General features: G+C 39.9%; 1 protein-coding gene across 1 annotated transcript in view; it reads left to right on the top strand.

Moving 5' to 3' along the window:
* kdrl (kinase insert domain receptor like) overlaps window positions 1–12,399 on the top strand; it is a 42,569-nt gene extending 30,170 nt beyond the window's left edge. Inside the window, exons 25-30 of the mRNA XM_082506273.1 lie at window positions 2,287–2,386; window positions 4,769–4,874; window positions 6,930–7,048; window positions 8,984–9,062; window positions 9,441–9,541; window positions 12,147–12,399. Of these exons, the coding sequence (XP_082362399.1) occupies window positions 2,287–2,386; window positions 4,769–4,874; window positions 6,930–7,048; window positions 8,984–9,062; window positions 9,441–9,541; window positions 12,147–12,330 (689 nt within the window). The 3' untranslated portion in view covers window positions 12,331–12,399. The remainder of the gene's footprint in view (window positions 1–2,286; window positions 2,387–4,768; window positions 4,875–6,929; window positions 7,049–8,983; window positions 9,063–9,440; window positions 9,542–12,146) is intronic.
* The last annotated feature ends 255 nt before the right edge of the window (window positions 12,400–12,654 follow it).

Genomic DNA, 12,654 nt, shown 5'->3' with positions numbered 1-12,654 from the left:
GTAATGTCACAAGAAAAACAATGGTGTGCTTGGTGTATAAAAATCTACAGAATAAAGTTACGTTGAAACCAAGCACACCATTGTTTTTCTTGTGACATTACCAATAAGTTTGATATGTCACATGGCCCTCTTCCTATCCGGTTGTTCAGTGATGACACGACGAATCCTACTTCCGGGTCTAAAGTAGTCTGCGTTTAATATGGCTTTTGTGTTGTTAACATGTTTAATGTTATGTATTTTCTTCTATTTGATCTCAAAAAGCTCCTAAAACAGTCAGTGATCACTGCTGACCTCCCTCGGCTTTTATTACCGCTAATCATTTATTTAAGCTGTTTTTAAAACCTTAGGATGTAGCTACAGCCCAGCCCATGCAGCAGTATATGAATGACTAACCTCGTATTATGGATGGATTATCTCAGTTGTTCTCCTGGCTGAAGTTTGGTCCTTTTACAGCATCCTGCCATGTGATTACATTTGATCCTGACCACCGAGAACACTCACGTTAACTTTTATCGAGTGGAAAAAAAGTTAGCTTGTTTATATTATGCTAACATAGCTGTGTCGCTAGCGGTCACGTAGCACATCATTATATACCAGCTAGCCCAACTTCAGTCACCCTACAAACGTCACTGCTGTTTAGTTTTCTGTCTTCATTTATGTTGGAAGTGATAACAGAGCTGTACGTTTTAATTTGTTTCCAAAACCCCGCAGTCAGGACATGCTATATTGTATTTAGATGGAAGCTAGCGAGCTAACTCCCTGCTAACTTCTAACTCCGTTAAATGTCATAAATTCCGTTTTCATGGATGCCTGGATGTTAAACTCAATTGTTACACCTGGTAGAGCAGAACGCTGATCATTTTATTAAAGATGAAAGACTTTAGACAGTTTTTCAACTCTCAGTAATGCCATAGTGATCGTTTGATATATGGACCTGCAGCGGAGTTTAGGTCCAGACACGGCTAGTGACGTCAGACTGAACAACCAGATTGAAAAAACAAAGGTGGTATCCAAGATGGCCGACTTCTAAATGGCCACTATGGTCACCACCCATCTTGAGGTGTTTGCCCCCTCACATATACTAATGTGCCACAAAAAGGACTTTAATATCACCAACCATTCCCATGTTATTACGGGGTATCCATATAAATGGCCCACCCTATAGATTAGACCGATAAATGCTGATTAAAATTTTAAAGAATATAAAAATACCAAAGTATACTTTTTTCGTAATAAAACCAACTAAATATAACTTAGAAGGCAAGAGCAGTTTACAGTATGATATAATGAAATGGGTATTTTATTGCAAACTTTGCACATTAACGATACGTATTACACATGAATCAAATGTGAAATTCCTTCTATTTTACTTTGTAAATACTATAACAAAAATCCAGTCATGTACACTAAAAATATTTAGGTTAAAATTGTGCCATATGCATTAAAATTACATAGTGGATTAGTGCATCCATTTAAGTCCACGTTCAGGTTCTTGCTTTGTTTACACACAAATCCACACGTCAGGAAACACTGAATGGACATGAGCCGCATCTAGAAATATGATGACAGCTGGAGCTGACGTTGGGTATTTTACTTTCTGTGCAAAGCCGAATCTGTCGCTCTGTGTAAATCTGGGGAGCTGCAAAGATGATTTGTTGTATTATTCACTGGGATTGGAGCAAAGAAAAATATTACTTGATAATTCAGAAAACGGGCATTACTACCCTAAACCAGCAGACTGGGAATCTGATACCCATTAGTATTTCATGCTATGTTTTCATAGTAAACCAAGCATTAGAATTTTATACCCAACATTATAGTTCAAAGGTAAATAAAATGTCCGATTTGGTTGGTGAGTGATCCATTAGACAGTTTAACGAGTCTAAAAACATTACGGTTTGGCTGTATATCATTTTTAGCCAGAAGTCATTTATATTTCATTTAAATTGGTTTGAACACAGTTCTTATTACACTATCCAAATCTGAGAGAGATTTTTATGTGACAAAGCAAAGACCAGTAATTTATCTGTTTGGCTTGTGTTCACTTGAGTTATGTTAATATTGTGTCACTGCATATTATTTTTAATGTTTCAGTTAAAATAAGAAGTAGAATAAACTATTTTAGGTTTTCCTTTTCTTTAAATAATAAATGTAGATGTTTCATACTTTAATTAATCCAAAGGGATCATTTTCTCACATCTAAAATTCAGATGTAGTTATTTAATTGAACTGTGTTTGCGCCTTTATGTAAATAACAAATAACAAACCACGTTGTCTGTCTGTCAGGTGCCTCCCCATACCCGGGCGTCCAGATCGATGAAGACTTTTGCTGCAAACTCAAAGAGGGAACCAGGATGAGAGCGCCAGAATATGCTTCCTCTGAAATGTAAGAATTCAGGGTATCATCTTTCTTTAAAAACAAAAGAGGAGGTGTTTCTACCAAATGGGATGAAACGGTGAAGAAGGCAGTGTTCCTAAGAAATAACTTGAACTAAAGTGCTGAATATTGGTCTTATCCTGTAGGTCTGATTGGAAAAATCCAAGACTTATTTCATGAAACAAAAATACACCATATAGTTTGAAGGTGTGTTTATGTCTCAGGCAGTAACCTCCACATCACCGGCCATATGTTCTCCTTTCAAAGAAAATAAGCCCTGTCATATCAGTCTGCAGCTAAGAGGAGGTCTTGTTTCCTTCTCCCTCTTTGCACTGCACCAGCAGGTCAGGGGTGCTGGATAAAAATTCTGCTCTCGGAGTTGCAGGAGGAAATATTAGCTGGTGATTCACTACAGCGGCATGCTTGGAGCTGTGAAGCGTTTTCTGACTGACAGCGGTGCAGAGGAAATTTAGCACTTAATTCAAATGCCTACTTTGGAGGCCTGACGAGGAGGTTTTTTTTTAATTCTTTTTCGAAAGGATTGGAGGATTCAGATAGACATAAATATGTGCAGGAGAACACAGAGCCCCCTCTTTGGTGTCAGTTCTGTCAGTTCGTAAAGCAGCAAGTGAAACTTTTTTTTGTGATACGCCTCGTGTAGTCGCTCTGCAACTGATCCGAACCCTGCAGAGCTCTGCAGCTCTCGCTGAACACGTGTGCATATGTTGTGTCTGGATTTCATTTAACACGCCTCACTTACTTAAAATTCACAAGTTGCATTTTTTTTGAAAGAATAATGCTGCACGTCCGCTTAGTAATGATATGCTATCAAAAGCTTCAGAATGTTGCCAAGTAAAGGTAACTGGATTAATCTATCAGCTCTGCCTGGCCATGATTGGAAACGATTCACTCAATCTAATCCAGACCGTAGATTTCAGTTAGGGCACATGATCTGTAGATGCAGACCTACTGGTGCCAAAAATCCCTCATATTTTCCATCTCAGTTCAGTTAGCTCATTGTCTAAAATAGTGTAGGGTTGACAAATTACATATTTTGCATTTTTATGGCTGTGGGGCCTGCATGTAATTTAAAGTTAAGATAAAAAAAAACCCAGTTAATATCACTTTAAATAGGATGCACAGGAATTCATGCAGAGTCATTGGGGTGAATTATGGTGATCCCCGTGAGATTTTTACAGTTGATCTCTAATCCCAGGTTATGACACCTTGACCTTCGTCCCAAACTCAGAATATAAGAATGATTAAAACCACATGAGGTTTCAGGGAGCGCCATTTAATTTGTGTTCTCACAGCCCTGATTCATCAGGAATGTTGTCTCCCGCCTGCTAATAAGATCCCCCGTCCTGATGCATTGCGCAAGAATTTAAACAGAGTGGGAGCACAATAAATAGGATGCTCATTTCCCATCCTACTGCATTTGCCCAACCGGATGAAGTAGTTCACTTCTTCAGAATCTTTCCCCCTCAGAAACACCAGACTCCCTCAAGACCTCTAAACATGTGGGCCTATGCTATTTATTCTCATTACGGACCAGCCAGGAAATGTGGTTTAAATTGTGCAGTCATACAATGTGTCTACTTCCTCCTCAATGATATGCATGAGGGCTGTGATCATGCTCCCTACATCCTGTCACTGTTAAGAGGGCTAGCACCTGGTAGAGTGCACTCTGTATTAATCAAGGTGGGAATCCCAGTATCTCTGCTTCTTCGATGCGAGGATATTGGGTTGATATACCAACAGACCAACTGCTTTTCCAACTCCTAAGACCTGAGATTGACTAAATATAATGGCAAAATGTAATAACAATGGCTATGTTTACATAAAACGTAAGATCTCTGGAGGGAATGTGGTAGCTGCTGTAGCTGAAAGCAGAAAAGGGTCTGCCATTGATTGATCCCAATCAGTAGTGTGCTGTGAATATAATTTAAACAGGAGCTGAGGTGCTCTGTTTCAAAATTCCTTCACGAAATGTAGCTGGACATTGCAATGGAAAATCACATTAAAGCTCTGAGTTTTCCCACATGGGCAGAGAGGTTGACAGCTTTTCAGAGACCTGAGCGAGGCTGTGTGTTTTTCACACCCAAAACCAGAACAGAGACTGATACAGTCCCAGAGGCTCGAGATTTACTGACAATACAGAAGCGTATGTGTGGCAGTTGGTTTAGAGGTGGACCACATGTGGTTGCTCAGTGAAAAGAGGTTTGTTTATAAGTGGTGAAAGAGACAAAGAGCCACGACTCTGGAGGTCGATGTTTTTCTTCCTGAAGGTGCTACATTTTACAATACATCAACCCAAATATACCGAATGTTGTTCTTGGCTTTGACATTAAGTGTATCCATCCAGTATTTATCTTTGCTCTTTCCTCACAGATATCAGACCATGCTGGACTGCTGGCAGGGTGAGCCACAGCAGAGGCCGACCTTCACTGAGCTGGTGGAAAGGCTGGGAGACTTGCTTCAGGCTAGTGTGCAACAGGTATGATGGGCAAAACTTAACCAATTAAACACTGCAAATTATAGAGTTCACGTCTCACTGTTTAAACACCAGACTGTTCTGATCTGCCATCAGGCTTGGGCGTGAACTGAAACTGCGAGTTTATGAGGATATACCAGAGATTTATTGAAGTGTTTTTACTGAGAAGTGTGGATATATTTCAAATTAAAATCCCCACATCAGGGAGGATTTCTGACCATGTTGCGGTTTTATACAAGAACAGTTTTACCAATATTAGTTACCAGATTTACAGGATGAGTCACAAGCACTGCTGGTGATTAACAGGGGGGGGAAAAAACAAAAGTTGAAGTGTTTTGCTCGCTGTAACTGAGAAGGGAAACAAAAGTCAGCACAAACACTTGGCTCTCCTTGAAATGGCACCATCGGTTGTGTAGAGGAACAACACTTCAAAACACGTGGGAAAAAAACAATGTAATTGTTAGTGTGACACATGATAACATTGTCTGGTGTCAAATGACACAGACTGTTACAAAGCTGAACAGCTCTTTGTTATGACTGGGTCAACAAAGACAAGAACAAGTCGTAATGTTTAGTTTTTTGGGCAAATATTTGACACCGAAATGAGATGAAACACACCTGAGAGTCCAGAAAACCTTTTTACTTGCAGATATTTTGACTTGACAGAACAGTGGCTATGCTTGCATTAACATTGCCTTCACTCTGTTAAAGCACAAAGGGGAAATTAGCATGAGGCTAACGGTCTGTGGCTGATCTACTGACAATGCATAATTTACCAACAAAGACAAAGCCAATTTGTTTGGATAATAACCAGCTTATTACCAAGAGAACACGAAACATTATTTACCAATAGAGCCTGAACTGTATTATTAAAGTTATTGTTACTATCCATTGTGCATAAATATGAAAAAGCAATTTTTTCCACATTGCTATGTGATGTTGCAGCTTTTTAATTAAAATCAGCGCTGTGCACACAAGTATACTGGCAGGTATGTAAGAGATGTGACACATAGAGAAATCAAGTTTTCATTGTGACTTAAAAACCTGAAACACTGCAAAACTGCTCATCCCACTGTAAAAAGTAATTTTACTCAGTTGACACCACACTGCTTTAAATCCCAACAGTAGCTTCATAATGCCAAAAGAAGGCTTTGCACTGCCACAGACCATTAGTAAATCAGGCCAAAAGTGTCCCATTAGAGCGTGATTGGCGCTGAAACTGAAGCAGCTAAGTGAAATTTTACACCTGAGTTCCCGTGCTGCTAAAAAGGCTTGGAAGACTAAATTACACTCACTCTTAATAAAGTCGCTTTCTATGGCTTGCATGCCTGCATGTGTCAAAAAGACTAAAACCAGAGTGGATCCATGCAGACTCTGATGAAGGCAGTCTGCTCGCCTGCCGTGTACGTTAAGTGCACTTGAAGGCTGTTTGTCTTCTTAACCTTACAGCCTACGTTTAAAATTGACGTTTAAAACAAAAGGCCTCATTTTTTGATGGAAGAGTAGCAGCGACTGAAGCTGATGAATGTATATTTAAGAAAGACGATTGCTTATCAGCTGTCAATGTGGATAGAAAACTGGTTAAAACCTGAACAAAACCGGACCACTTACAGTCATCAGGAACCACAAGGCATCTTTCTTTCACAGAAGTAAACAGGCCTTTTTCCATAATGTACATTACTGCAGACAGATAGCTACACAGAGGAATTACATTTCACGTCTTTGGAGGACTGTAGATTGTCCAGTTAAGTAATAAGAGACACAGATGAGGCCACATATCACATCACATCAAATGAAAACTGTTGCATTACAAATGAGTCTGTGAACGTTACTTTCATGAGAAACAGAACAGAAAGAACAGACTTTCATTACTAAAGCTTGTGTAACAAGAAGCTCGGTCATGAACTCTTCTGCTACTTGTTCCAGCTTCATGAATATGGTTATGGATTTTGGAGCCATGAGCCTGGTTTCTTTGGCAGCTCACCACAACCTATGGAAGTTTGTGTTTGTGCAGAGCGCATAGCATCAATCATAAACCTTCTTGTTTCGTTGATTTAGGAGGGTAAGCACTACATACCCATCAACACAGCCTTGCTGGCAAAGGTGGGAGACCAGACTGTTCCAGTATCGTCAGAGGAGACACGGCCAACCTCCCACCGCGACTCAGGGAGCAACTGGTAAGAAGATGGAGTATTTTTCATGGACTAGTTTTCATAAATCACACTAAAATACTCACGGACACATGTGCTTTCCTCCCTGCTATGGTACTGACAATACACAAGCACTGGCACTGGTGCTGTAAAGAGTTTAATTGACCCCTACAGGTCTGCAGACTGCAAATTTGCAGGAGTTGCCATGAAATTTTGTGCAGATTTAAATCTACTTTAATCTTGCACATGAAAAATAACATATACTTCACCCTCCACCCAACACTACACCTGCACCAATATTATTATAATATATCATAAAACAAAAAACTAACACTAAAAATAAGCAAATATAAACAAAATAAGCAAATGCAATCAAGAAGCTGAGCATAATCTAAATTTTAAATGAAAACTTAATAAATCCTAAACTATTAATGTCCTAGTACAGAAATTGGTGGACTAATCCTTTTACTTTTGAGATTTCTTTTTATTTTCTTTCTATTTTTATATGAATTTTTAACTTGAAGATGCCCCGCTGTTTCTATTCTCTGAATTATTGAGGTTTAGTAGCAATGCAAATAGATAAATACTCACTCACTCAAGATGGAAAAGCCACCTGCATCACGATGGAGTTTGTTGGCCAAATGGCGGTGGGGTTTTTATATATCAGAATGTGTTCAGTAAACTACAAATTTCTGAAAACGTTTTAAGAGATATTAAATGTAAAAAAAAATACTGCATTCTTTTTTAAGTGGCTAGCAGCGGGCGACTCCACTGGTTCCATTAAAAAAAAAAGTCAACTTGCACAGAAGCTTTATTGTGTTTGAATATTGAACACAGTAAACATTTCTTGATGAATTTATGCACTTGACCACTAGTTTCAGTTAGTGTGCAATGTCCCTTAATTTTAATAGTCCAATCCAAACACAGTGATTTGAGCTGAAGCTCTAAAACTGGAAACCAAATCACAGTGGCTTTGTCCCTCTTTCATTTCCAGTCTGTGATAGACATTCAGGGTCTAGAAATGTTGTTGTTCCCCAGAATTCCCGTCTGTCACCCCTGTGAGTTTTAATGTCTTCCATTGAAATTTAGAAGAAACATTAATTCCTCCTTCAGGATTACATGTGATAACTTTCCCTCTCTTATCTACTAATGCAGAACTGTCATCAAGTCAAACTTTATATTTGTCCAATATTCGGTTTTATGAATTACAGCCCCACAGGGCTGCTAGATTGGCTGCAGTCTCTTTTAGTCTTCTTGGCTCAAGTCTGTTGCACTCCCCAGTGAACTTGTTAAGTCATTCAAAGGAAATCCATCACCTTGTCCTACGTACATGTAAACCAATCCTCAGACTGTACAGGCAAACAGCGCAGAGTCTGTTTTGCGAAGGAAATACCTCAATCGTTTTTTTAACTGAAAAATATCTAAAACAATTATTGTTCCCATAACGTTCAGACTAAACTCAACCAGGAGAACGTTTAGGTCCAACCTGAGGACAATGAGAGACCCGATTGGCATGTGATAAGAAATACACAGACGTCAGCTCGATGGTCTGCGAGCCTTCAGTGTTGTGGCTCCTGCGAGGTATTTCCTCAGAAACTATAAAGCGAGGCTTCAGGATTTATGTCCACTTAAAATAATATTTGTTGAGCTGTTGGATTTTCTCAAGTCCCCCAAGTGTGTTTTTGGAAGAGGTGCTGAAACACAGTAATGACAGCTACCCTTTAAGTTAAATTAAGCTGCTGTTTTAGCCTCTGAGCATTGAAATGCAAAGCAAACAAGGTGTGTTTTCAAAGTACAATGTCATAGATGCACCACATTGTTGACGCAAGTGATTAAATTCCTCTGGTTTTGTTGCTGAACTTGGCCTTTCAGCTCCAGTGTAATCAAAGGACTCTCTGAACTGAATGTTTAAAGGTGGGTTGGAGTCTTAACCCAAGATTTGTTTTTGTTTTTTTCTTCCAGGAATATTAAGATCCGTCCCGCCAGCGTAAAAACCTTTGATGAGGTTATGATGGAGGACGGAACAAGTGAGAACCACGAGGTAAATTATTAGGCATGAAATTAAACCTGAAACACACAAAATATGCACATCATTCAGTACAACTTATCCTTTATTTGATTTCAGCTCCACATTTGACTGTTACATACAGTGACAGCTAAACCTTAATGATATGTTTCAGATTTTTGACTCATAAATCCTCCTCTTACCTACTTTAGCTACATTTGGTTAGTTATAACAGAGCCAGGTTTCCTGCAGCAGTTAGATGCTATTGCTTTTATTTGCTAAAGTTAGCTGGAATTTGTTATAAGTTATAATAATTAAAATGTAAATGCATTAAATTGAGTCACATGTTTTAATTTCTATGTACAGCATTGGTTTTAAGTATTCAATCTCTGCTTGTCGATCAATCTTCATTAGGGTCATTCAGACAGCGGGATGGGCCTTTTGTCTGACAACATGAAGACACTAATGCGCTTTGAGTCGTTGGCAGGCCGACCTCTGAGCATCATGGCTCTGGCGTACGTATGCTGCACCCCTCCTCATGCCCCCGTCAGTGACAGATCAGCACACACAAACACACTGTGAGAGACTCAGAGTACCTGCTTGGAAACCTCCCCGCTGTGCAGGAATGTAGACGCTATAACTGTCTTCGGCCTAAGTTTCTTCAGCCTAAAAAAATAAGTAATTGGCCAGTTTTCCCTTTTGTCTGGAGAACCCATGCGTGAGGAATAGGAGCACAAAGGAAAAGTGGTGGGGAAAAAAGCTTGAAGGTGACAATCTGAAGGACTGACCACAAAAGCAGGCCGACGTTTGGCTGTTTTTAAGAGCGAGTACTAAAATCTCTTTGTTTCCAAAGAGTCCTGAATGAGATACCTCCCAGCCTGATTTAAGTTGTGACTCATGGCTGTCTGCTACAATCCAACACCAGGCAACAAATACAAATAATCTCAAAGGAGTGACGTAGACAAACTGCAAAATCCAGCTGATCGTTTGATGATTTAAAGATGTTGTTCTTCTAAACTGCTGTAAAGACCCGGAGACAATATGTTCTCACTTTAGAGTTTATTCTAGGAAAAACATCTGATATTGCCGAGATTTTCTCATGCAGCTCTCTGCCGGCATCTTAAGGTTTACATGTGAAGCTTGGTGACAGGGCTAATTTACAGGGTCACACCTCTGAGCTCAGTAATTACACTTTAAACCTTTTCCTATTATTCTGCTGCTCCCTGCACAGTAGCGACTATTAATACTCCTTCAAAGTCCTGTGGCTTACACAAGAGCAACAATGGTAAAGTAAACTGTTCTAGAGCAAATCTAGAACAGTTTATTGGACAAATATAAAGTTTGACTTGATGACAGTTCTGCATTAGTAGATAAGAGAGGGAAAGTTATCACATCTTTCCAATCTCTCTTAAGCTCAAGCAAAAAGCAGGCTAAAGTTGTGAAAGCAACATAAAAGCACTTATAAATTATTAAGAGAGACTGTGTAAAAAAAACTGAGACACTCTTAGCAGAGTTAATGACACTCTGAAGCCCTGTAACCTGTAACTGATTTAGAGCTTGCCAGACTTCGACAAACACCCACTCAGAGTCTCCTCTAGATTTCAAAACCTGAAGTCGAGGAGTCATTGCAGGCCTGCTTGTCCCATCAGGGCCTCGGCATGGTAGGAAAAATGAGTCCAGGCATCCAGAGAATGACTTTTATTTTAAGGGGAGGACTTCCTTGCTGGGCAACCACTCAATCACTGCCACCTTTGAACTCAGGAGGGTTTTACATGGCTCTCCCCCGCTGTAGTGCTTTGTATGACGGTCCACCTGACACTCACCCAGGCCTCACCATTCCTCCAGCCTCACTTCCCTCTGCTTATGATTGGTGCTGATTATGCAGAGAATGTTGCCTCAGCACAATGTGGTATATTATTAAGAGACACCCCAGCTCATATTCAAGCAACTTTGATTTAAACATGTGAACAGCTGGGAAACAGTCTGCTGATGGCTTTAGCACAGCTTAAAGTGACTTTTATTTCCTTTGGTCCAACTGGACCTCCTCCCTGCCCTTGGCACTGCCTAAACAACAACTCTGTACTATTGTTTTCTTTACTTTTGATGTCTAATTTAACAGGTAGTTTATTCATCAGCATAAAATTCCAGTACAGGGTTGTCACTTCCCCCCACTGGGCACTGACCCTTTAGCCCTGAGAGAGGAGGTCCGGGAACCCCTAGCAACACCAAGACAATAAGAGGCAATTACTCATATTGTAGTCAAGCAGAAAAGCTCAAGATGATTGATTGCATCATACGATTGGTTGATGGTAGCTTCACAGGGGGGATTTTTTTTTTTAATCTTAATCAAGGAATATCACAAGAGCCTCCTACTGTGAGAGCAATCAAATGAAGTTGTCATGAGGGAAGGCAACCTTGATATTAAGCACAGAGCATTTAAGTGCATAGGCTATTGTGTAGCAATCCCCACGCATGGAAACAAATTACACACCATTTAAACTTGTCTTTAATTTTTAAAAAAATTTAATCTTCTTGCTACTTCCCACTTTTCCAAATTTGCCTGATGAGGTGTCCCATTATTCACTGATATGACTATGTTTTCTGTAAAAGGTCATAAATGTTTGTCACCATTTTCCAAAGCCAAAACCAACCTTAGTAATAGGAAATGTACGGAAAATCTGATTTCTTAAATAGTTGATTAAAACTCATATCGTGGTTAAAAATGCGGTTTTAAGGAGCGGTCCTCGCCAACAGCGAAGAGAAGATGCTGTTAAGAATACATGCAAGCAAGAAAAGCTTTATTCTTATAGCAAAATTTAGTACAGTGCACTGCACAAAGTAAAAGCTACCATGGAGATGTAAGGCACAAAACTGTATAGATAGATGTACACAAGTAACCAAATACAAACAAGTGAAAAAAACATCCGGTTTTTTGGGGCAAACGTTTCCGGCCACGTTCATTTTTTTTCATTCATGTATGAACACAGATAAGAAGAACCACGCCCAATCGTAGAGGTTTAAATTTAATCAGTAACTTTGAGTTGAAAAACATATTTAGAGGTGTAAGCTTATGACAATAAGTATGTGTAACTAACGAGGTATATCTCTGTGTGGCTTCAGGATGAAGGCAGCGAGTAAGAGTAAAGAGTCCATGCTGTGTGACGCAGAGAAGGAGAAATACCAGCCCATCGTCCCCCCTCTGGACTTCAGTCTGGACGACTCGTCTCTAGACGCCAGCCTCGAGTGTCACAGCCCGCCGCCTGACTATAACACCGTGGTGCGCTACTCCACCCCTCCTGTGTAACCTCCCGTTTTGTCCCTGGAGAATCTGAGAGTGACAACCTCAAGGCCTTTGGCTTTGCCCTCCTCTGTTTTGACTTGAGTGTGAAATACGAAAGGACGCTCATGAATCAGCTTGACCGTGATTTTTTTTTCTTCCTACTTCAAGGAAGGCTGTTAACTGGTGACTTCTCTCCAGTTTGAAGGCAACATTAAAGCTGCTGGTCCGGTCCACGTTCACTGTAATATGGCAAACAGCTAAAAACAGGCTCAGGTATTTCTTTGATCTACTGTGAAACAAACCGCAATGATTTCACTTTGAACAAGCTACAGCGTTTAGAGATGAAAA

The sequence above is a fragment of the Aulonocara stuartgranti genome, assembly GCF_965226115.1.
Source record: "Aulonocara stuartgranti genome assembly, chromosome: 2".
In the NCBI taxonomy this organism is placed as follows: Eukaryota; Metazoa; Chordata; class Actinopteri; order Cichliformes; family Cichlidae; genus Aulonocara; species Aulonocara stuartgranti.
The sequence above is the reverse complement of the archived record's forward strand: the minus strand, read 5'-3'. Positions and strand labels throughout refer to the sequence as shown.